The 27,732-nt window shown below is 32.6% G+C and overlaps 2 protein-coding genes across 5 annotated transcripts in view; one reads left to right on the forward strand and one right to left on the reverse strand.

Moving 5' to 3' along the window:
- LOC111004123 (calmodulin-A) overlaps positions 1–27,732 on the reverse strand; it is a 133,389-nt gene that overhangs the window by 22,979 nt on the left and 82,678 nt on the right. For 2 of the 4 annotated variants that reach the window (XM_045627912.1, XM_045627911.1), the window contains exons 1-2: positions 20,539–20,668; positions 14,927–14,968 (exon numbers count right to left, since the gene is read on the reverse strand). The exons of 1 other annotated variant lie outside the window; for it this stretch is intronic. In XM_045627912.1, coding sequence (XP_045483868.1) covers positions 14,927–14,968; positions 20,539–20,628 — 132 coding nt within the window. In that variant the 5' untranslated portion in view covers positions 20,629–20,668. Of the gene's footprint in view, positions 1–14,926; positions 14,969–20,538; positions 20,669–27,732 lie in introns of those variants that run through there. One more of the 4 variants, XM_045627913.1, reaches the window with a different exon arrangement.
- Positions 1,143–12,541, forward strand: LOC111004124 (troponin C). Its single transcript, XM_022274985.2, has 6 exons — positions 1,143–1,249; positions 1,314–1,344; positions 2,073–2,216; positions 6,516–6,632; positions 11,229–11,360; positions 11,941–12,541. The coding sequence occupies exons 1-6, from the start codon at positions 1,247–1,249 to the stop codon at positions 11,967–11,969; spliced, it is 456 nt and encodes a 151-aa protein (XP_022130677.1). The 5' UTR covers positions 1,143–1,246; the 3' UTR covers positions 11,970–12,541.

A 27,732-nucleotide genomic window follows, 5' to 3' on the forward strand; every position in this document is an offset into this window, starting at 1 on the left:
ATTGAACACAAAGCAAGAACGGGGTTTTTTTTAACACGTTGGTGCCGAGCGAGCTTCAGCCGCCTTAATCAATTATCGTTTTCTATAAGGAAGGGGGGGGGGGGGGTAACCGAGTCTACGTGACGCTTGGAGACCCATTTTAGTGGTTGTCAGCCGTTAAGCGGCGACTATTGTCTTTTCTTAAATATTTGGATTATTTCCTAGGGCTTACCTAGGTACATATGAGAGAGAATGTCATTGAAAAAAGTCTCAATACTTCCATAGTAGATATGCATAGGTAAAATAAAAACAGGTTATAGATATATACACAGAGAGGGATGGGGTATATTCTACATTGCAGTATTTGCTATAAGTCAAAGGATTTAATGTGGTATAGCTCAGGGTAGAGGAACTGATGGTTCTCATAAAAACCACCTCTAACATTGTAGTGCTATGTATTAAAACAATTTACAACGATATTTTGGATTGTACTTTTAAAAGAGACTTATATAATGCAGCGCCGACTGGATAGAACTGACTTCTTATTTCTCTTCACTCCAGGGAAATAAGCCTAGGACAATTCAGATACAAATCTCGCTACGTTTTGGCCCAAACGTCCGAAAATAAAACGTACTAAAATGTACTAAAAACTTATTAACAATTTTATTACATTTACACAAGAAATTTTGAGTGATTTTTAGCGAATATCGTTCGATATTTGAAAATTGAGAAGTATTCGAAATTCGAATTTATTCCAAAAAAAATATTACATTTTCACAAGACATTTTGAGTGATATTCAGCAAATATCGTTCGATATTCGAAATTTGAGAACTATTCAACATTTGAATTCCGAATTTATTCCAAAGACTAAAGGCTTGTGTTATTTAATTTTTTTTATATAAAGAAGTTGTACCAAGAAATCGCAAGAATGTTATGATTTAAAATTTTCAATGTATATATATAAAATTTGATAAGACTTTGAAGTCTTATCAAATTTTATAAATGTGGATTTACCCCTGTTATGAAGATATTTTTGAAAAAATTTCTTTCTTATAATATAACGAGTTATTCTCTACGTGCGAACTACCATAGAGGCAGCTCAAATATTTATAAACACATAAAAACTACAGCCAAATTATCCAGCAATGGTTTTTTGTCTGTGGTTCTCACTTCTCATGGTTGCCTCTTTGTTAACCAGTTGATCTCAGCGCGTGAACGGAAAGCATCCCGCGCATTTTCCTTCATTCTTTCCCGTCAAAGTTAAAAATGGTGTGTTCAAAATTATTTTGCTTTTTGTTAAATAATTTTACTGAAAAATATTTTTGTGTTGCAGACGAATCAATTGGACGAAGAACAAATTGCAAGTACGTTTTAATTTAACTTTTTATATAAATATAAATCGTACGAATTGCAAAGCCTGCATAGGTGATTTTTTTATGGCAATAGTTACAACTTTATGATAGGTGAACTTCATTTATTTTTTTGTTATCATCATTTATTATTACATTTGACCATTTAAAAATATGTTTTTTTGATTAAGTTTTACTTTATGCTGGTCTAAAAACATTACTGCATAAATGTAATTATATTTAAGTACTGATTAATAATTCTATGAAAAGGAATTATAATACACTCGTAAGACGGTAGTTTTAATTACCGCATTTAAACGCAGATTCCCTCCAATTATCATTTCTCTATATTTCTATAGTACATAATTAATATGGGGTAATTTGTGTTTCACTGTCTTCTCGTTATGCGATTTGCGATAATTTTAACCTCCATACGCATGTAACATGAACCATTTTTGAATTATCATATCAAAAATGTATTATTAAATAATATTTTCTTCGGGATATTAAAAATGGTTACCCCTGTCACACCTGAACCTAAACCCTGCACATTAAATTATAAAATATGTAAACGATCACTATATAGTATAGTATTGTAAATACTGTATATTTGTGTAATAAGCCTCAGCTAGGACTATTTTTTTCTTCTAGTTAGTCAAAATCTGTTTGATAAAATTTGGTCACATTATTTCGTGCATATTATAAAAAAATTGTAACATGATATCTTTTTATCTTTTGTTCAGTGCTACGACGGGCATTCAGCATGTTCGATTCCAGCAAACAAGGCAAAATCGAGAAAGAGAAAGTACGTACGATTCTCAATACGATGGTGCACAACTACGATGATAATGATTTGGATAAGATGCTGGATGCAGAAGATGTTGACGGTATGACTTGTACATTTTTCTTTGATTCAAACTAATAGTTTTTTACTATGGAGTTACTAGGTGAGAATCCGCGCATCAGATCTATGGGTGCATGCTTTCGTTATGGACCCAGTATATATGTAAGTATGGAGCCAGTTTTTGCACCAATGGATTTTTAAAGTGTTACAATACTTCCTATGGACGGAATCTGATCACGTATACTATGGTGCTTGAAATCTGAAGAGATGTTCTTACCAGGAAAATATTGCTCGCTCCTAGCTATAGCCTAGCTATATCCTAGCCATACCATAGCTATGCAACACATAAATTATTCGAAAGATAAAAGTTCCGAACAAATTTCGCGCTACCTGACAGTCGTGAAACGCAAGAATATTGATTATCCTACCAATAAGTAATAAATAGCTTATTTGGAACTTATCCGGACATTGTGAAATAGATCCTATGTTATATTTCTAATCTATGGGCAAAGACTTCTGTTCAGATCCAGGCTTTGCACAAATTTCATACTTGCAATTATTTATTCGGAATTTGCTTTAATTAGTACTTTTTTGTTCGTTCTCCTCTTTCCTTGAGAACACATTTACTTTAAACATATATAAAATTCTAAGCCCTTTCACAATGACTGTATTATTACTACAAGATGTCATGTGGAACATGATGTAATGCAGCTCCTTACAAACATTGTGTAAACCAAACAACTTGGCGATAGAAAAGAGTGGCGGAGAGTTACTGCCAGTTCTTCTCTTCCGTTTTACTTACCCTTGATTTGAGAACTGGCAGTAAATGTAAAATTAGAAGCATATAATTTGTAATTATTTTTTGACGTTCATAAGTGTACATAGTGTTACCTACATGAATAAATGATGTTGATTTGATTTCATTAATTCCGTATAATATTTTTTATTAAAAATATTAGTTTTAGCTATCCCTTCTAACATGTTCATAGGTAATTCGGTATCGTGTATTTTAATCTTCTTGTTGCACTGAATTGTCGTTAAAATCAGCTGATGGTGATCCTGTATGGCACTGAAGCGTCAAGGTAATTTCAACGAAGCTATTTTGTAAAACATCAAAGCAAACTAAAACTGTCCCAGACACGCTCATAAAATCGTAAAGTGTTTACAAGTTTAACTGATACGTAAACGGTAACCAAACACATAAAATATGGTTTTGACTGATTGTAAATTTCATAACAGCTCAAGGTCTCTTGAAATGGGACATGGGACAGTTTTACAAGTGTTTCATCGGTGCTTCTGTTAATAAAAATAGCTTTATATAGTCTGTAGTATTAATTGAAAAATATTCTAGATGAAAATTGTATACGCACTTGAAAATTAAACAAAAATACTTGAAAATTTATTAATCCGTACTATATATTTTCCATCTCCGTATGAGCAGGTGTTGTGCGCACAGAAAATGGTGTTTCAAAATTCAAATGCATCGTTTTCGATCGGTCAACCAGTCCTTACTTTGCATAATCTATTTAAGTATGATTTATGAATAAAATAAAAGGCTTTATTTTGCATTTAGCCGTGTAGTGTTGGCCTAGTGGCGGGCGACATCACTGAGGTCGTAGTTTCGATACCCGGCTGTGCACCACTGGACTTCCTTTATGCACGCATGTAACATTCACTGGAACGGTGAAGGAAAACATCGTGAGGAAACCGACATGCCGTAGAACCAAAAAGTTGACGGCGTGTATCAGGCTCTGAAGGCTGATCACCCATAATACTTGCCTTTTACATTTACAAATGATCATGAAACAGAGATAACATGGATAAAGATAATTTTAATAATTTTTCAGTGGATTTCATTTATAATTTAACTCAATATATTTTTCTCCGCTTTTTAAGAATTTTCCCAGTCAAAGATTTGAATATCAAACTTATAAGGGGGTTAATGAATAATAGAATTACTTTTAAAAATCATAAAACAGTTATATAATATTAAATATAGTAGTTAATAATAGTAAATATAGTTGAAATTAAATTAAATTTTAAAATTGTAATACTCATCCCTTATAAAAGGATTATTAAATTTACCATTTCTACATTATAGAGATAGCAAAATTCGTAGTCAGTCGGAATGTGGCGAGTGTATTAAACTTACATGAGATTTTATCACGTCTGACAATTCCCAACTGTCACAATCACTTTCATAGAAACTTCAGCAAACTTGCTCAACATGATAAGTTCACATAAACGTAGTATTTACATGTCTAAGCTTCAGAAAAGCTTTGTTCATATTTACGTTAAAGCGTTACTCATAAACACAATATAATTGTTTATTCCTCACACAGTGAATTAAACTAAGTTATTTGGGTTTTATTTAACTACAATACCATTTATGTAAAATTATATATATACATATATATCCACCTAACCAAGAGGGTGTGAAGAAATATTTTACGAAGCTGGAAAACTTAATTAAGCAGTAATAATATTCTAATCTAATTCATTAAAAGATTAAGTTGTCTTTTTTATGTGCAATTTAAATTTTCTTTTTATATCTATTAACGTACTACATTGACTTTGACAGAATATATATATATTCTATAAGTGTTTTCTTTTATAACGTGGATATGTGTGTTAAATTACTAATAAATTATCCCAAATAGCAGCTAGATAACTGGTATGGATTCCCATCGGAGCTTTAGATAAAACAAATTCTCGTAACATTGTTATTACTAGGTTTTAATGTAATTTCAATAAATTTCAACCTAATTGTGTCGAACTATTTGACACTATTGTTATAAGCCAACCCCCAGTCAAAAGTTCAAGTTTATAATTGAAATGTAGCGTTTCATTTTCATGTAGAAACGAAAATACTTCACGGTCTTAAGTCTCTACCGGAAGAGGGCTTAATTTACGAATGTCTTTGTTGCCTAAATATACGGATTTTGGTTCACGTTTGTATATTTGTGGGAAAAATAATCCATTATCCTCTGGGCCTCATTAAGAGACAATGGAAAAACAATATTAGGTCATAGTATATAAACATTTAGTTGGTTTACTAAAAATCTGTTTACAATAGTTTTCAATAGATTACAGCCTATTTTGGTTTTCAATAGATTTGTGTATAATACACAAATTATTCATGACCATTTGTCAATCTAATAGGCAAGATGGTGATTAGCCACCTGTGTCTGACACGCCATCGAATTTATATCCCCATAATAAATAAAAAAACAATCAGCCGTTTCACTATTACTAATAATGTATTATATCAATGTATTATTGACACAAACACAAATTTATTTCTGTTACTCTGTTCAAATATCATTTTCCAATGTCTTACAAAGAAAGTATTAAAATGTAGTAATAACACTTACAACAATTTGATATGGCTTAAAAATTATACCTCTGTAAATCCTGCTCGAATATTGCCAAGACCTATTTGTTAAATATAAATGGCGAATATTAATGTAACTGTCAGTCCGAACAATTGTTGACAATTGACATCACATATCTTATTTATTCAGGTAATAAACAAAAACGGCAACATAAACAAGTAAATATATGCTTTTTATAAAGGTTTAATATAATGATTGTTTGTTTGCAAAAGTGCAATACCAGAACAAATTGATGTATTTGGATTTCATTTGTTATTTTTGCAATTATTGCGAAAAGGCCAGATAATGAAATGTGTAATTTAAAATAAAATCAATAAATCAGTGACGCTGCAAACTTTCAGATTTCTGTATGTGTTAATAGCCAATTAGTTGATCAGCCTGTACCTGACACATTTCGTCGGCTTTTTGGCTCTAAGGCAAGGCAGTTTTCTCACGATGTTTTCTTTAACCTTCCGAGTGAATTTTTAAAGCCTACATTGAAAAAAGTCCATTGATGCACAGCCGGGCATCGAACCTACGGCCTCAGGATTGATAATTAAACGCTGAAGCCACAAGGTCAACACTACTTTTAACACCTTAATAACCTTATATAAAAAGTATATAAAAAAACACAATCAAAAGTTTTACTATTAATTATGTGTATTATACCAATTAATTTGCGACACAAACTATTATGTTAGTTAACCTGTTTATATATCATTTAATAAGTCTCTAAACTATCATTCCACCTGGTAATATTCATGTATATCTCGGAAATAAGAATTTTATTCTACGTGCCTTTTTCGTTAGCTTACTATTCTGAGTTTATATAAACACACGAAATTATACGGAAATCATCTGAACCCTCTAACCATAAATCCGTAAGAAATAAATTGCGATTGTTCTCTGTGAAACCCATTAATGGATTAAATCTATTTTAAGCCTGCAACTGCATTACGTAATTTCAGGATCAGGCAAGCTGAATTTCGACTCATTTGTCCGAGTTGCGACCCACTTCTTGGATGAGGACGACGAAGCTCTACAAAAGGAGCTTAAAGAAGCTTTCAGATTATATGACAAAGAGGGTCTGTATATTTAAAGTTATCTTTATGGTTACTATAAAATATTTGTAGCCATTTTTAATAAAGTTGTTAATATGTATAATATTTAATGAAAACACTTTTTTAACGGATTAAAGCTATGTATTATTGTATTGTGAATATGCTTAAGCGGCTTATTAAGCAGTTGATACGTCGGGGAAAAAATTTAAATTATGTAAAATAATTATAAATTTATAATAACACATAGCTTCAATCCGTTAAAGTGTTCTCTTATAATGGGTAAAAGTGATGTTAATAAAAGCCAATAATATGTATAATATTTTAAAATAACTTATTATTATTATGTGACAATCTTTACGAAGTTTGAATTTTAGTTCATTTTAAGCGTTAGCAGGTTGCCTGCAAGAACCTGCATCTGCTGAGTGAAGCGGTTCTATATTTATTTTCTTTAGTAACTTGTTTAAATATTATTAATTTTTTTATTATTTATTTTACAAAATAATATAGTACTTATATCACAGTATGTTACATTAGAAAACCGCTGTGGTTTGTATTAATGTAACCATAGCAGTCTTGTTTAGGAGCGCGACAAATGAATATAGAAGTAGTTTTTAATTTAGAGTTTATGTTGGTTAGTGTTAGGCTATCTAATATCTGATTGGGTAGACTATTTATTAGCCGCGGTAACAAATACCGCAACGTTCTGTCGTCATATACGTTGTATGCTCTCGATGTACAGCGCCGAACTTGAAATTAAAGTATTCGACTGGTCATAATGGTTTTGTACATTATGGAGATAAAAATCTCCTAGATAACGTGACACAACAATGTATACTACACACAAATAAAAGCACATTTCTAAACATCAATGAACATAGTTATGTCTAAAATATATACTGGTTATTATATATCCAATAGCAACATTTGAACTATAAAATTAAAGTGATTTAGTGATATTACTACTAATAAATAATAATGAAACTAGCAATTTTATTTCACATTATTGCCGCGTGGGCAAATTTAAGCCAATGAAATTCGTTTTCTTCGAGGTCTTAACAAAAGGTTTAATATCTATGTATATATAAAATTCTTGTGTCACAATGTTAGTTCCCATACTCCTCTGAAGGCTCGACCGATTCTTATAGAATTTATTATGCATATTCAGTAGGTCTGAGAATCGTATACTATCTATCTTTCTAACTACTAAGCGATAAAAGGTGTCCGGCCCAATAATTATATTTTTTAGACGAATGTTATTGTTTTTTTTTTATAAAACAGCATAGAAAATACATACATTACATTACCCTTAATTTTCACCCCTCTACAATTAACTCCTATATTTATGTATTTGTTTTATACAGAGACAAATTCACAGAACATGCATGATGCTCTATGAATTATTTCTTACACAAGGCTTTTGCCCAAAACCCTCTGAATACCAGAAGGCTTTAAGTGTTGACCACGCCCCGTAGTCCCCGCGTCAAGCTCAACATGAATGGCGTGGGCTTGCGTAAGCACATTTTCACCTCATTTTATTAATTTCATTTAATATTATTGATACCTTATGTACCGAAAGTATAATTGTTTCATATATCATATTTAATACACTGCCCGAAAATATTTCCATTGAAACAATAAAAAAAAATAAGATTTACACATCATATTCTCCATGTAACGTTCCCAGCTATAACGACTAACTTCTTAAAGCGACGAATTCAAGCTTTTGGTTTGTTTAGCTTTTCCATACAATGACACATTATACATAGCATTACACCAATTCTCAATAGCGACATCAATTGAGTAATAAAGTACTTTTTAAGTTGCAAAAATTAATAAAGATTGTGTACGTTTTTTTGTCACACCTACCCCCACTGAACTCGACTGTCGGCATCATGCATACGAACTTTCTAAGAAAATCGTTTATTTGTTTACGAATTGAGTTTACACGTGTAGACTGTTGTTGACCATGACTAATAAGTAGGATTAATGGGTTTTCTTCTTTCCATTTAACGACATCTCTCTATAACACCATAATATGCACACTCCCTCAGTCAGTGTCGTTATATAGAGTTATGAAAATAATTTTTATTCGAACATAATGTAACATTATCTAAATGGTACATTATGTTATAAGCCTATTGTTTTGTACTAACTCATACAAATAAAGTTATATTTAAAACCATCTAATCTAAAGAAATACATTTTCATTTGAAACAATATGACTTTCTCTTCATAGTTCGCTGAGTAAAGTTTATTTTTATTACGATTCCTTTGATAGCCTTTGTTGTACGAAGTATTTTAATATTGCGGCGGTGTTTTATCTTACTGAATACAATGTATTTTTAATACTTATGATGAGTCGGAATAAAAAAAAATGTTATACGCAGTACGCAGTTGTGGCTCTATTGTATAACGCGAAGTTTTTTTAATTAATTGAGACCACAAAACGCTCTGATAAAACAAGTGACGATCCAAATTATCTTAAAATCATGGCGAAATATATGTTTGTCTATTGGGAATTTAATATACGATACGATAAATCCAACGTTTACCTGTTACGTTTACGGGAAATACCAAGTTTATAAATCTACAAATAATAATAGAATAAAAAATAAACGTCGAAATAGAAACATCTTTTGGTTTTTTGAAGTAGGTTAAAAACAGCTTAAATTGCGAAATAATATACTAAGGTTAGATAACTCACTTTGTATGATAGTAAATTGTTTTTTAAGAGTACGACTCTCTGTACTGAGTACGACTCTGAGTACTGGCCTCGTGGCTTCAGAGTACGAATCTCATTAATTAGGTCGTCGGTTCAATCCCTGGCTGTGCATCATGGACTTTCTATGTGCGCATTTATAAATCACTCGAACGTCGAAGTGAAACATCGAGAGGAAACTGGCTTTTCAAACACGGGGGACTGATGCCTATTATATTCATAAATCATGAAACTAGCTGCTGTGGTATCTGGCAGAATCACCACCGCTGTGGCTGCTTCTCAGCATAATGCTAAGCCAGGGCTAATTACAGCCACCGCACACATGTATAACACATTTGAAACGAGCCGAATGAGAAAATAAATTGTATTCTAATTATTTTATCTTTTTATTGTTTTGGATATCTCATTTGAATTTTTTTTCTTTGATTATTGTAATTTTGTGGGGATATGTTTATGTGTTATGTTTGTAAAAATGTTATATCTGTCTGTCTGTCAAACAAATACAGAAAACTGAAGCCTAATACTTAAAAAAAGGTTGTAGCACCAATGTTTTTTTTAATTGTTTCAACAACTGCACCATGACGACTATGTATGTATGTTAAAAATGAGCTTTAATGTGCATAATAATGATTGAAAAAGTTCAATTAAAAACGGCTGAAACATGAACACAATAATGTTAATTTAGACAAGTTAATTTTTTGTTTCGGCATTCGAAGTTTAAATAATCCAACAAATGCACCATTAGGTCTTAGCATAAATGTTTTAGCGCCTAATTTTTACTTTCAGCATGAGCTTTTAGCCAATGTATCGAGCAAATACATTAGCGATCTGCATCATTCAACAATGTGCTTATGAATTAAATTCCGGCAGTCGGGAATGACGTGGTGCAGCTTACCTATAGATAACGTTTTTATCTTTATCTTTAACTTTCTTTCCTTCTTGTCCATGACTGTAGGTTTCATACCTAACTTGTTATTAAAGTTCACGCTCGTCTTAAATTCTCATCTCATACAATAAATAGATATTCATTTGTTTTACGGATCAGTAGGCTCAGCAGCTTCAATCCTCCGGGGATTATATGGACCCCTCCTATGGACTTTCTTTCCATGAAAATAAAATATTTTTATTTTGGAATATTAGATACAGGTATCACTTATTCCACGTCATTAAATTTCAATCAAAAATCTCAGACATCCCTACTACATCTTAATATATATATTTCTTGTGTGCGTGTGTATGTGACTGAACTCCTGCTAAACGACTGGACCGATTTAGACGAAATTTTTTGTGTGTGTTCAAGGGGATCTGGGAATGGTTTAGATTCACAATTTTGTCCGCTGGACAATGTTTTTTTAATTAATTTTCAATTTATTAGTTGTTGTTGATTTTGGAATGTTTTACATTGGATCGGACAGACGGCGCTACCATCGCAGTGTCAAATTTTAAATAATATTCGAATTTTAAATTTAGTCTGTCCCGAAATTTAAAAAAAGTTTTGTTATCATTGTGCTATACCGTGTGTGACCATGTGCTGGATCGTTAGATATTGTCATAACATTTGAATAATAATTTTCATCAAAATGGCTTATTAAAAATTGAAATTTTGAAATTAAAGACATACGTATACATATATATGTATGCATTTAACAATCGCTTGAACGGTGAAGGAAAATATCGAGCGGAAACCGGCTTGCCTTAGACACAAAAGTCAGTCATGTGTCAAACACAGATGACTGATCACTTGCCTTTTAGATTGACAAATTATCATGAAACAGATAAAGAAATTTGACACAGAACTAAAAAGGTAGAAATGCACTGAATCTTTTTTCTTGTCTAACAATTGTCTTAGGCCGAAACATTGCTTGACCTTGAATTTTACTAATAGTTTTTAAATAATTTAGGTAATGGATATATTCCTACATCAAGTCTCCGCGAGATCCTTGCAGCGTTGGACGATCAGCTGACGTCAGACCAACTCAATGAAATGATAGCTGAAATCGATACAGACTCATCAGGCACCGTGGACTTTGATGGTTCGTATTGAGCTTTTTAAGAGTAAACCCATGGCCTTTTTTGGATACGTCAGTGAAAACCGGAATCTACTAAATAAGGCGCTTAAGAAATTTAAAGACCACGCCATAAGTAGTCATCTCATAGTAATATTTTCAAATGTTAGCAACATTATGGTTGTCTATGGGCGTCGGTTAGCATTTTTAATAAGTTTCACTTCTTCCTTTTCGATGCAATGTCTATAAAGTCTATAGCACTGCATTAAGAATAGTTGTTCTCGAATAAAAAAAAAGTATTGATGCTTGAAATTTTATATTTCGTGTGTTTCATGGATATTTGCTTTATGTGTCTTTATATCAATGTGCGTATATATATATATACGCTTCTGATTGAAGTGTATGGCCGTTTTTTGAAAACGAAAACCGATACAAGTTTAAATAATTCTAAAATAAAAATACTACATCTAATAAAAAAAAGTTTGTGATATGCAAAACGTAATAATCTGATTATTATTCAAAAATATAACATAATCATTTGAACTATTTCAAAACTGTAATAATATAGTTTTCGCCGTATGTTAAATAATAAGTTATATTTTTTCAGAATTCATGGAAATGATGACTGGTGACTAAGACAAGCGATAGATAGTAACATAAAGAAAAAGTTTAACATATTATGATATGTCTACCTAATACATACTAAAAATATTGTATTGTTGCAATAAATATTTTGTTATTTTTATATGTGTTTTTTACAACTTAATAATAATGAAATCGTATTTAATTCAGTATTTTACTATGTATGTGAAACTTGGATTGGATAAAAATTAAATTCGCTCAGCTAAATCTTCCATTACATCTCTGATCTAAAAACACTTTCTGTCCACATCGTACTTTCGCACCAACGTATGTGGAACTGATCTAAAATTATCGATATTCATGTGATTTTTTTTCCACTATCCATTTTTTAGTTTTTAGTTTAGATTTTTGTTCACGTTCTAGTTTTGTCTAAATAACTAGTAATAAAATATGTATTATGTATGCACTTCTTTCTTACCTTATCTATTTTTTCTCACGGTTGTCGCCTGGAAGAGATCGCTCGAAATCGATAAAGCCACTGATTGCCTATCGTTTCTTTTTATTATATCAATTGTATTATATTTCTGTACGCAAGAAAGTGTTAATAAATAAAATTATTAGATGTTTATAGAGCATTCTATCATTTCTATCGACTTTAAGTCTAACAATCATATTAACTATTTTTTCTATTCTCACCTATCTGTATAAAATATATAATTTCCGAAGCGAAATAAAAAAGTTGCCTAACCAAAGCCACGCCCAAAGTAATGTAAAAAATTCATTTAAACAGGATTTTTCTGGCAGAGCTTTGCACTAAACCAGTGACGGGTTTCTTTAATTTAATCTCATGTGCAGGTGCATTTTTATTTCTAGCCGAAAGAGCGTTTGGTATTTAAAGCTATTTATTTTTAATATGTAATTTCACTAAAGGCCGTGTTGGCTTGATAGTATGATTCTTTCTAGACGTACTCACCATCGCACGAACTGTAAAGGAAAATATGGTGACGACATACGTTCGATCCATGATCCATTTTGATCTACTTGCCTTACAAAAAGAAATATCTAATTAAATCTAAGGCCAAGAGATTGTGCCGCTGCTTTTTTGTTGTATTCTTTTTAAATATATTATTTTAGTTAGTTTGATGATTTGATATTTTAAAAGAGTAACGAGTTTTTTCTCGCCGGGTCTTTCTCTCGGCGTACACCTCTGCCATCTTTGCCGATAAGTAGGGATGTCTACCAATATACATAATACCAGTATCTTATATTCCATAGTAAACGTATTTTAATTTTGTTACAATGCGTAAAGTAATACACATATAAGCATCGAGAGTACATTGTCAAATCAACATTGCGTTCTAAAACAAAGTAATGTTAAATATGAGATCAGGAACTAAAGCCTGTATTTGGTTTTCGACTCGATTCTGGGAGCAGAGAATAAATTGAACGTTACAAACGAATATGACATATCATGTCACGTATAACTGAAGATGCTGTTGACCAATCACAAACAAGCGAAACACGTATTCGTTTCGTTAAAACTACTCATCCCCTTTCTTTGTTTAACATTGATCGAAATCCTAAAAACCATGTATCAAATCAAATTTATTCTATAGCAATAACTATAGGTTATTATTATCAAATATGTTACATAATTACAATTTATATTTACCGTGTCAAGTTCTGTGCCAAAATTTATAAATAAAATGATTCTTTAAATCTAATTAGATATATTTATTAGACGGAATTGTCGAAAATAGGTTGGCAAACACTACCGGGTGATTTATATGACGATAAATGCAATCGGTTTTACAAACTAAAGTTTAAGCGTAGAACACCATCCTGGGGCTTGAATTAAATAGGTTTGTAGGTCAAAGGACGCGATTTCGATCTCAGCCAAATCGCAAAACAAAACTGCGAGTTCTTCAAACAATAGTAAAAAGGATTTTATTATATTGTTTATAAAAACAAGTGCCCATTGTTTTAAAACACGCTTTTGATGCACATTTTTTACACTGGAATCAGGACTAATGAAAGTTTTTCCAAATCATTTTGACCATGAGCGTTCCATTTCTTAACGTACTAAGACTTTCCCGATTATTCTGGTACTGTGAGTGTCCACGGGCGGTATCTGTTAAAAAATAAGTTTAATTAACAAATTAATTATTAATTAGTAAAGTGCAAGAGTAAGAACTCTTTATTATGTTCTAAAATCTTTTCAATGTACGATCTTATCGAGTTTTTTCTTCAGAACGAAAAGTGTATATTGATTTTTTAGGTAATACGATAAACGATAGCGGGATTTATGTATATTATGTGGGAAGGGAAGAAACATATAACTTAACAGAAAAAGATAGATACTATGTTAAAGGTAGCAGAAGCTTCATTGAGGTATGTCTATTAAGTATATTTATAAGCCCACGCAGAGGTCAAGTTAGTAATTCTAGTAATGAGATTTCCGATTCGAATCTAGTGAAGTGGAAAAATTGCATGTTGGCAATGATTGAAAACTTTGCGCCTTGGATGAACAAATAATCCGATCTGTACTGTGTCCTTATCTTACCATACTCCAGTAGTATCAGCATAGGGCTCATAGAGCTATAGAATAGTGTTATTTGCGCCTGCGGTTGTTTTGCGTAATGATTCCCACGTAAATGGCCAGTATTCATCGAAACTAGAATCAATTTAGAGGACTGTTACATGAACGCTATGAAAAAATTTACTTCTTTTGTAATATGAAATGTGTATTGTATGTATTTTAAGAATTAATTTTGTACGAATTTTTTTTTATTATATCTTACTTAACACCGGAACAGGTGCGTATGACGACGTTTTTTTTTTACTATTTTGCTGTGAATTTTATCAAATGTCTCTCATACATTTTAAACTTACCTTCATCTACTTCTACTGCACTACATGCAGGTGACTGACATGAAAATCAAGTAGGTAACAAACGGCTAAATAAAACAATAAAATGTAAATGTTCAGGCATGATCAAGCGTCGTCATTACCTGACTTACACTCCTAAAGCTACTGGTGCTAGCGCTCCGGGCCTGCAAGAAGAAACATTTGTCCTATACACCAAGCACATATAGCATCATAGCCCAGGCCGACATGCCACACTTCTATGTACAGAAATCTTTCCCATACATATTGTTGGTCGCAATTATATCCGAGAACTGAAGCTTATATTTAGCTATTATTTAATTGGCGTACTGTAAAAAAACATTAATAATGTTTTTATGATAAACTGTGAAGTACATACATTTTGATAATTATATATCATATAGTACAATAATAGATTTTCATCGTATTTTTATTTAATTACTCAAGAGATGGCGCTTAATGTGAAATATAGTATAAAATATAAAACATTGTATACTTTAAATATGTAGTTCTTAACTCAGTGAGAATCGGAACAAAGTCGAATCTATTGATTTATGTCCCACGATTTCACGCATACTGCTTTGGCGTTTGAGAAAATTGGATGCAGATCGTGGAAATGAAAAATGTGAAAATTTTCCATAGATTTAAGTTTTTAACCCATGTTTTTGATATTCCTATATCATTGTTTCTAATGTAAAGCAATAAGGATTCGAAAATTTATTATGTCATGAAAACATTTCGAAGAATTTCTAAATGCTATTTAATTCTGAAATTTAAGGAAGGTAAAGACAAAAAAGATATTTAAAGTGATGTGACCTTGGTGCAAAAGGGTGCAGAGCAGAAAGGAAAGATTTCCGTGCAGCATATCTACCTTATAGGCCCATTACACAGTATATACAAATGCACAGATTATATTGAAATTCCATTTGACAGCTGTATTTTTATCCGTCAAGTGAACTTTCAAACACACAAAACAGGTAAATGCAAGCATATCCGTGTTGAAACCATTGACAAGAGGAAAGCCAGAAAGAAGTTGCATACCTCGGAACACGTCTTTTGTGACGTTGTAGTGAACTATACGACACGATAACAATTTAGCGGAAGTTAAATTACAACAGAGTATTATTTTTACATCTCATACAAAAGCTTCTTGATATGGAGAATATTACTTACAGTTTTTGGTACTCAGGAAAAGTGGTAGTGCCCGCTTGCAATATTCTGTTTAACCAGCTCTTAAACCAGTCTTCTTGATTATTAAATGTTCTTAATTCAGTAGTGGACTAGTGGCTTTCACGTGCGACTCTCATCCTTGAGGTCGTAGGTTCGAACCGCGGCTGTGCAAGTCATCGTGAGTAAACCGGCTTGACTAAGAACCAAAAAGTCGACAGCATGTCAGGCACAGGAGGCTGATCAACTACTTGCCTATTATATTGGTAAACGATCACGAAACACTTTCTAACATCTGAGGTCCGAATACGGTTGTAGCGCTAATTGAAATGGGTTTGCCAAGAAGTGACGATCATGTGAACGAAATAATGTTCCATAAACCTTCAAGACTACCACCAAATCTTTGTGTATATCATCCCAATTATCGCGTCGTATAGTTCAATTGTCGTGCTGGCACGGCTCTTACTTCATTATTCATAATGCAAAGAGCACTCACTTTAAGCTATACAAATAACCGTTAGCACGATAAAAACATTTTTAATAGCTGTTAGTACCACTTACACCAATAAAAGCTACATTTAAAGCAGTTTCACACATCCATAAACAGTGCTATTTAAGTATTCAGTTGTACAAGAGTGGGTGTCGACTTGTAGGCACAAATTACTGGGTAAAGTAGTCAGGACTTAATATTAAGAGCTGTTATTAAGTGAATTGTATGTATTACTTGTGCTGAAGGTTCTCGAACATGTTACACAATACAAATATCTGGATATATTTCATTGTCTTATCAAATTTAATTATAAGTACGGTGATAGTTGGTATACCAAGAATAACTTCGAATTATTGTGCATTGTAAAATAAACCTGTAATAAAAATGATCACAAGTTGGTTTAGTAATGATATAATTAGAGTGTAAAACACATTTCAGCGTTATGTAAAATTTCGTATTATATTTTTTAATTTAGTGATTTTCATTATTAATATTCACATGAAACGCAACGCAATTGTATACAAAACACGAATTAAGCATGAAATTAATTTGGTACAAGTAGAATAATAAAGCAATCAATTTCGTTGCATGTGAGTGGGTTCATATTACAGGAACTAAAATAAATTATCCCTCGTTTTCCTGTTCGCTACATTTATGATACTTGTTTTTCCTCTTCCTGGAAAAGGCCTTCGCTAAGCTGTTTATGCTACGAGAATACAAAATAAATTTCCCTTTTTTAAATTTAATTGCACAGAACTCGAACAGTTTCAGATTTAAATTAAGCTTAAATAAATCAATATTTGGTCATTTCTTTACTTGGAGAAAAGACAATGACCAAATATTGATCAAACTAATAAAATTAATGACTAAATATTAATTATACTATGGGATTTTTTGTAGTATTAGTTTTTTTTATAGAACAGGGGGCAAACGGGCAGGAGGCTCACCTGATGTTAAGTGATACCGCCGCCCATGGACACTCTCAATGCCAGAGGGTTCGCGAGTGAGTACAAACAAAATCTTTATATGAATATATCTGGGCGTTTGTAATTAAACTCTTTATGGAAAAGATGTCATCTAATTCGGCTGGACCGAATTAGATGACATCTTTTCGAGTTATTCAAGTAACAATTAGATTATCTTTTATTTTTGAATTTTTTGTAATTTTAAGACGACACAAAAAATACTGATAAAACAAAAATTGACTTAAGACAGGACCCTTTTGTAAATAAAATTTGTTAAAAACTATATAATCAAGGTAGTTTTCCCATTTTCTAAAAGAAAATTAATAGACAAACAACAAGCATGTAGTCGCAAAAACCTTTTTCCGTAACAGCGAAATAACAATAGCCTGAAACGAGGATGTAGCGACAGCGTATACCAATTTCCTCTCTGTGAGCCACTTCCGGTCTAGCTGACGTGAGGCCTATTTACGATCTACTCGAAATTAATAGCCGTATGTTTATCTCTTTTAATTAAAAAACAGTAGAATGTATTGTATGCATTAAATCGAATTTAGAAACGAACACTTTTGACCAAATAATGTTTTAAAATATCAGTATAACTTTTGGCTCATAACTGTAACTAGAACACGAAAAAACAATATGTGCATGTTTTCTATGGAGATATGCTTATAAATGAGTTGTTTCCCCTGAAACTATGGATAATAAATACCTCTGCTGGTAAATGTGCAATGTGTAAAGATGAAAACTGCCAGACATCAACAATGTTCATTCAATATCGTTAACCAATGGTTTGGAAAGAATTAATAAGTTAATGACAGGCTTAACTGTTTTTACAATTACAATTAAGAAAAGGTATGCCGATATAGGCGTGAAACACTTAAACTAAAAATTTAACACATATGACCCCATACTTTCTGCCAACCATTTAAAATTACAGTAATATATATAATTACTACAAAAGTCTAACAATAGTTAATTCCCGCATTGTGAACCTTCAATTACCAAATACCTACATATAGGTATTGAATTCAAATGAAAGTAACGATTATTCGAGTCAAGATTTAAGTTTAAACCCCGGGTAGGGCGGGATGACCCCTAATGCCCCACATTTTGGGGTTAAAGTCGATTATACGGATTTAGGTAAATATAACTAAAATACCAAGTAATTTGTGACATACCCTTTGTGAGCTTGGGTTATGTTACTAGTATAAAATGTTACATCCAAAAAGCGAGGTATTTTAGTAATTAAGCTTTTGAAATAGTATTTTAATTACAAACATGTAGTTCAAAATTTTGAATAATTAAGCTACGAAAATGTTTCGAAAAGTTCACCACTCAATCACTCTCATTGGCGTGCCTCTAGGGAAAAGTCATTATTACTCTCATGAAGCGTGCAATGGTTTACATCTCCGATGGCGATAGCTTACGAAATGAAGCCATTCTTGAAACGATCGTAAGAGTAAGGGCTGGGCAACATCTAAGTGGTGATGAGCCGGCTACATTTCGCATGGAGAAGAACTAATTTCTTGCAGGCTCCTTGAATGGAGACCTCGACCGAATAAAAGACAGCGCGGACGCCCACCGACTAGGAGTACTGGAAGGACGGAAGGTCGCTCTTAGTGGAAGAAGAGAGGCCAGTGCAGGGCTTACCGGAGGTAGCTGGAGAAGGCCATCGAGAAATCCCAAAAAAAGAGGCTAATGATGATGATGATTTCTCTTGTACGGAACCTTTTTATTTTTTTTTTCGCTTACGTTTTAACATATCTAAATAGTTTTATTACACCGTAACTGAATTAAATACTGTATAAAAGACTTTTACTTCTTTTTCGCAATTAATAAGCGCTCAGTTTAAAAAACAAACAGAAAGTGTAAAAGAAAAACTCATTAAATGCAAACCAGTCAGCCCACAACCGGAAATAGCTCAACGTATGACGGAATATTTTACTATGAAGTGTAATCTGTAACAACAATATATTGTATTTACTAAAATATCTTTACTGAACTAATGATGTGTTCATTTGCATACTCGCCGGCTAGCGCCGAAAATAGTAAACAAATGTAAATAACCAAAATAATAATTTAATACAGTAATCAGTTACGAATTTACAAAATAGGCTATAAAGTAAAAAACTAACTTGTAAAATCCAGTTACTATGCAAACAAGAACTAAATTAATACTAAATTGATTCTCAAATATGTTTTTGTCATCAATAACTGTAAAAAACTAACTAGAAAAATCCATAAAATCCGTATTACGTAAACCAAAACTTAATTTTTTGAAAGACTTCAAAGCTCGCTTCTGTGTATATGGCGGACCTTAATCACATAATGTAGCAGCGACTTAATGAGCAATTTCCTTGCAAACTCTAATGAACTGTTCTAAATATCACTTTTATACAATCCCCACTTAGCGAAAAATCTTTTCCTTGGAATAACTATTATTTTCCAAGAACCAAGTCTTTCGAATGTATTTACATACATTTAAATATCTTACCAAAATTTAGAGTTCTGTGCAATTAAAATTTACATTATGCAAAAGTTCCCTATCTGTAATTTGTATGTTGTGCATGCTATCAAAGAAATATTATCTTCACTCAAAACTATTTAATATCTGTAACTTCTGTCTGCATTTTAGAGTCTTAACGACAATAACATGCGGGTTTTACGAAAGCTATCAAGAGCTTTTGCATTATTGCGCTTACGTATATTTGGATATGTGTTCAGTCGTCTTTATACATATTATATATATTGGCAGCAATCAGAGATAACTCTCTCTCACAAGTACCCTTTTCATAACCCCTGAATAAACGATTAAAGCAGATTTTCCAAGCCGCTACTAGTGTCTTACTTAAATAAAAATAATTATAAACTCACCATGTCACCAGTCGTAAAGACATAATTTTAACTTTAATAAAAGTAAGCCTAACCTGAAATTATCTTTGATATACATACACAAAACATTAAACAGTTATTTTATGCTTCATACAAAGGCCGTCTTAACAATGTTATATGGGGCTTAGTTAAGTTTTTATCGACATTAAAACAGATTTATACTGTTAATTACATTGTTTATATGAAACAAACACTGTGAAGGTCAGTATATATTTCTAAATACCTTGCTTCTATTTCTCGGGTCCCTGAAGTCCTCTTTAGAAGCCTTCCGTCTCTTGTCTTTCAGGATCATACGAGCCGCTGCGAACGCCATTTTGTAATTGAACACAGCACTTGTCTTATCACAGACTTGAATAAAATTGACTTATTTTTAATATTATTGCCTCATTCGTTGTTTAATTTAGATTTAACTGGTGGTTCAACGTGAGATATTATATATTATGTTACTATGTTGCGATTGTAATGGCCACTAAATACAATTTAGCAATTATTTAAAAAATGAACGTGTTTAAATATAGCTAATGTTTGGGGAAAGCCGTTAAAGTTAAAGATGTTAAAAATGTACAGTACATTATAATGTATTAATTAGACACTTATGAAGTTGCACCGTTAAATAATAATAATATACATACAAAATATGATTACAGAAAAGTTATTAAAATGACAAATGACAATGCCTCTTAATATACGAATTATGTGGTTGAAATTTTAGACGATTATCAATTGAACTGGACTATTAAAGACTAGATCACCAGCCGTAAGCCTGGCGTTGTATGCCATGTGCAGTCGCACTCTATTGTGGTGTTGGTGGTGAACACACACACAGTGACCCACCTGCTCATTTGCGCCCCATAAGACAATGACTTTTTAGATTTCGCGATTTCTACTTTGATGTGAATGTTTTTATGAATCGTGTAAAAAAAACGACGGGCACTTCGGGAGTGCAGACAGCATGTATTTTTGATATTTCGGAATGGTTAGGGAATAATGTTGCACGAACTGCTTTAATTATCAGTATTAGGGCCTGTTTCACAATGTCCGGATAAGTTCCAAATAAGCTATTTGTTACTTATTGGTATGTAAATAGTATTTTTGCGTTTCACGACTGTCAGATAGCGCTATTTGTCATGAAATGCCGAGTTCTTATTCGGAACTTTTATCTTTCGAATAATTTATGTGTTACATAGCTATTTGGCACTTTATCCATATATTGTGAAACAGGCCCTAAATACGACGCGCCAGCTGTCTACTCTCCATCCGTCTTACGAATTTTCGATCAGGTCACGTGTTATGACACGAGTTTATCATTTTTTGTGTGTACCACGCCGCTATAGAAGTTTTCACTTCAATAACCTAAACACGTTCTTCCTTGCAAAAAATTGACCAATTAAATGGCAAACCATTGTACGTGTTATAAAATAATTGTCTGAACCATATATTTGTGTAACTAAGTGCAAAGCAAACCCCAGTAAATATCTTTGAATTTGTAAACTAGAACTAAATTCCCAAAGCGTAAACAAAGGATTTAGACCAGTCTGTTAAATCAGGGTAGCTACGACAAATATTAAATTGTAAACGCGACGAAACATTGTTTAGAAACAAGGTATTTGTGAATACTATGCTTATGAACTGAATGTATTATTGTGATGTTAGTATATATTCTTGGTTGATGATTGATGGTTGAGATTATTACAGAATTTCGTTATTTATAATAGAATTTCTACTATCATTGTTATCGTTTTTATATATTTTTGTTAATAATGGCTTCGAATCTCTTCGAATCAACCGTGGTCTGGACAAGAAAAAGATGGCGCGTAACGGGAAAATGTGACGCGTAACCGAAAAATGTGACGCGTAACTGAAAAATGTAGAGGTAAATTTTTAAAAAAAGCTTTTCATTTATACATATATCAGTATGTATATGTAAGTAACAAGTAGTATGCGCATTAGAAAATACAACACAAAAAGCTTGTGTTTGTCTATTTTTGGAACCGCTGAAATATTTTCCTATTTAACAAATAACGTTTAGAAATTGTTTCATTTAAATCAAATCAAAAAAATCATTTATTCATATAGGTAACATATGAACGTCAAAAATAATCACGATATCAAATTTTAACCCCAAAATATAAATGATTAAACTATAGTTATTTATCGAGGAATCAGGTTTAAAAATATAACCAGCATAGCACCGGGATATCTAGTGAAAAACCTCGCAGTAAATCTGGCATACGAGACATCAATCAAAATACAACTTTATGACTATGGCATAGAGTACATTTTATATTAAAACGACAGCTTCCCCTAACTGACGTGACGGAGCACTCTTGACTTTACTCTTTGTTACGCGTTCACACTCAATCAAACTGAATTTACTGAATAACACTTTTAATATTTTTATTTCGATGCTTTATATTGGATTAATACCTCTTTCATGTTGAAACCTTGGATTATCTATACGGCAGAGAACAATGCAAAGGGGAATGAGGCCCTTGAGGGTTTTTTAATGATTTGTATATTTTGTGTATTGGAATGCAAACTAAATACCATAACCAAAAATTACCTTTGACATCGCTACCGCAAGATTACTATTTAATATAGATTTTTGACAGAAAAACAATCTTCTTTCCAAAATCATATCGCTGCTATAAAATAAAACAAAATTGGTTAAATAAAGTTAAATTAGATAAAGTTTAACAAAAGGCTTTGATCATAGACTTAAATACAAATAATACAATTATTTCATTTTACCTTATTAGTTAATTACATTATTAGATTATTTTAGAGTGAGATGTCTGCCCCATAACCTATTTACGGGTTGAGGGAACTCCACAACGATGGTACTAGTAGTTGCTAACAAAGTTCTCATTTTGCTGCCAAGCCCTCAACAGATCTTTAAATACGATGAGCGATAAAACGTGCCTACGTGTGCCGATAGCGATACTAACTAGTCAAGGTCTTGTCAAGCAGTATTTAGTGCGGTAATCTAACACAATCTCATACAAGTATCTGATATACCGATCAAACTATATACGTTTTATTACTGAATATTGATTTTTGCCCACATGTGTTTTGACTCCTAAAATTTTTTTAATTGTAATTTTTAATAGTACTTTTTGAAGATATACTTCTTTTGGCGTGTTGGAGAAAAATGATGAGAGTAAATGTTACGATAAATAAAAAGTTATCAAAAACCGACACCCTGTAGATAGCATAGTCAACATTAAAAAAAATATCCATCGTACTGACAGTGAACAGGCAGACCCAAAGGCCCGTGAAGGCGTTTTGGGTCGTAAAAATGCGTTAACCATAATAGAAATTATTTTCTTTAATGAATCCCAACTTGATACAAATAATTTTTAACAAATCGATATTTTTTTACTTTGCTTAGTGCGGGAGGGTAATGTGGGGACAATGTGGGTAATGAGGGTGTGGTGGACTTGCGATTGTGCATAAAGCCCCAAGGCGCCACCAGTAATCGCTTTAGGTGGGATGCAGTAGCAGTAGAGCCTTATCCGCTTGCCGACATGAGATGCAGATGCGGTTGCGGTCCGCCTTTCCATGCCTATTGTCATTTGGGAAGTTACTTGACACAGTAAGTATCCTTCACAGAACGAGCCATCCGCTTTTAGATATAGCTAGTGGAAATCGGCTCCAGTATTTTTTCTGCGTACCAATTTCTAAAAAGCCAGCACCGCACTCGCGAGCCTCTGGCATTGAGAGTGTCCATGGGTGGCGGTATCACTTAACATCAGGTTAGCATCCTGCCCGTTTGCCCCTGATCTATAAAAAACATTCCAGGGATGGATCACTATCCCTTCTTTGGCCTATAATAATGGAGTGCAAATTCATATGGGCATCGGATTGCATCTATTTCTCTAGTCATTTTATTATAGACTGATGGTGATCAGCGTTTTGTGTCTGATTCATGTCATTTGTAGGGTACAAGACATTCTGGTTTTCTCACGATTTTTCCTTAACGGTTGTAGCGTTTATTGCGCACGTAGAAAGAAAAACGCCATATAATACGTAGAATGAATGGATGATCTTAAGGCCCTATCCCACCGTGAATTGCTGTGTGAATTGTGTCAGTGTCTCGGGGTGGACTCGGTGCGCAATTGAAAGCATTGCGGCGCTGGTAATAACAATTAATCATGTAAAATATTAAATTAATGTAATTTTTCCAATTATTTTTCTGGCATGGATTACATGGCTTGTCATAAAATATATCGTGTAAATTTCAAAATCTTGAAATGAATTCAAAGTGTCGAAATTGTCTTGTCTGGATGTTTCGATCGTCGATGTTTCAAATATTCTTCAAATCGATCTTTCAAAATGGATACATAGACAATATTTTTTCCATTCGCCCTACTTTAAGAAACAAACAATGACAAAAAATAGAAAGAAACAATGTACTTCTTTGTAGTTTGGCGACCGGATAGGTCCTTAAGATATTTAAGCCACTAGACGAAGCATGGTTTTAACAAGTTAACCGAGAACGATTGATCTCAACTGTAATATAGACTATTGCGAGAAACGAGGATTGTCGAAACCACAGGAAAGCACAATAAAGAGTCGCCTCGTTGTCTACACCACATAAGACCGAGCTGGAGAACTGCCAATCGGCTCATTTATTAATGCAACTCTAATAGAAACAAAAATACTTGTGAAGTTGCGACAATCCTTCTTATGCCATAATGACAGGTCATCTTTTATATCAAATAATAAAAATAATGAAAACTGTCAACACAGATGGCTTATAATGAGAAGGTGATCGAAAGTTAGATACAGCTGCCAATAACAATCCTTTGTACCGCGCGATCCCAAAATTACGACATTGCGCAACGGATATTAAGTCAACTATATCGAAATTATTTACTGTATCTGAATCTAGATTTTCATCGCTATTAGAGGTTGCAAACTACCTACGCAAAAATCTCAAACCATTTCACAACAGCCTTTCAAATCCAGTGATGCAAAAAGCCTATACATTTGAGATTATTGCATCTGTTTCATTGGTATTTTTTATATGTAAGTCGATTTAGTTTTTTTGATATTTGCGTGCGGATATATTCCATCTTAGAAAGATAATGGTACAGCCGGGATTCCAAGGCAGGGTTGAGAGTGGAACTTATCAGCACAAAGCTTATTTAAAATTATTAATTAAAATTACAAAGAAAAGTTAATACATAAACATCAATAATATAGGAATACATCTGCCAAGAGTAATTTGTTACTATTAACAGCAAATTATTTTAATTAACACAGGACTTCTATTTTTAAAATAAAAATGACATTTATGAATGTCATGAACAATGATATTTTTTAGTTACTGTCAAAAACTGAATACCTATTATCGATCTTCTTATTTGCAAATTAAATAAACGCGTATGCCTCATACTTTTCTTATCCAGTAAGAGCATCGCTGTCATGGAAAATAAAAAATATATATAAATGTGACACAGACTTAGGAACGTATGAACTGATATGATAGGTTTTCTTACCTCTACTATTAATGTAATATCTTTTAACATACCTAGCAACCGACTGATAATTAAAACTTTGCAATTGTAATTAATAATTCAAGGAGTAAAAATAAATACATTATAGTTGGATTTTTGTAGATGTTGGTTGATATTAAAACTATTTATTATTTATTATTCGTACCAAAAAAAATATAAAATACCAATTACCAGTAGTACCAATTTCAGCTGCCGACCACTGCACAGTGGCACAGTGCGTAGAGGTTTTTGACTGATTTAACTTTGACAATTTCCATATAAGGACAATGACAACTGTCAGTAACGCTATTTCTCCAAAATATCTATTCTTAACAAGGTCTAAACAAAATATCTAAAAAAAACAATACAATATTTTTCATCTAAAAGTAACCCTTCATAAAATCTTTTATCGTCAATATCTATACGATTTTCTATCTGAATAACGATTCCACCCCAAAAGGCAAATCGAAAGTTATGTAAAACAATCGAAAAGCGACTCAAAATCCAATATAGAGCGCTCGTAGTTGACACAGTGGCGTGAAAAATTGTTCCGAACTCTATTGTATTGAAATTTCTATGTGCCCGCCATTTTAACCCTAACCAACTTGGATTTAATAATTTTACAGTGGCTTAGTATGTATTAATGAATCTATGATTTGCAGATCCCATCCCATTCCAAGAACCCATCTTATGTACCCAATGTAACAAAATCCTTGTTGAAAATTGGTTGGGTTTTAAGTATATCTTTAATTTATTAATAATTTTACTGACCCAAATACAACATGAAAAATATTAATGCTACTGTATTATTTATGCCTGTTAAATTATATTACTACTGTTTCTAACTATATTTTGACTCCGTATGTGGTTTTTAAATTCATTTATCTTGTGTAAATAAAGGATTTTATTACTATTTATTTAAGTATGTGATTGTAAAATTGCTATTTATACATAAACAATTCCCTGCTAATTAACAAATAATTTGGCGTGCTTTTGTATGAATGTATAGTTAATATATAACGAAATAAACTCATCATTCTGGCCAGTAACTGGTTAAAAGGAAAGTCAATTACACGAAGTTTTCCGTTCGAAAATTAAAATTCTGTTTCATTTCATTCGTAGTTGCAGGAATGGATAGCAATAATTGAATTGCAATGAACACAAAACGTTGAGGACATTATGCAAGACATTTAATTGAATAAATTATAAATATTAATTTAAGTTCTGAATATAATTAAATTATTTTTAAACTTCGTTATCAGATATATACGCGAATTTATTACATTCATTAAGAATCCTTAACCAAAATAGTGTTCCCAATATTTTTGTGTGGAGTTGGAACATGGACTATCTTGGCTCGAGAAGGGGTCAAACGAGCCTGCGGGAAGGACAAAAAGGGCCGTCATCGCAGCCCATCGACACCCATTTTTGTGGGTGCGTTCCGGTTTTTGAGGTACACTCGAATTTTGAACAGTTGCAGGTCGTATCTCTCAGGGAGGAGGACCCCTAGGAGTCGATTACATGGAGTACATACTGCAATACAGCGTGGAAATGCTGCCAGCATTTAAAGTACACTGCCACAGAGACCAAACTTTTTAAATGTGTTTTAATTTTCTTTTAAATTTTAATTATAACTATGTAGGTTTAGATTTAACACTGGTAGCATTTCCTCGCCATATTACGAGACTTATTCGTTGAACGAGGATAGCACAAGCTCTAGGATCACCGGTACCAACTTTATTTAAGCCTTTGCGCTTGAACCCCACGGCCCAAGAGTCTCCAAATGGAGCAAAATTGAAGTTTATTATTTTCCGTCTGCTTTACGGTCACCTCAGATTCTTTGCTTTGCCGAGGGAGGTGAGACGGGGCTAATATGTGGATACATATCCACAAGTAGCATTCCATACCAAAGCTCA

Source organism: Pieris rapae, chromosome 4 (assembly GCF_905147795.1).
Source record: "Pieris rapae chromosome 4, ilPieRapa1.1, whole genome shotgun sequence".
Taxonomy (NCBI): Eukaryota; Metazoa; Arthropoda; class Insecta; order Lepidoptera; family Pieridae; genus Pieris; species Pieris rapae.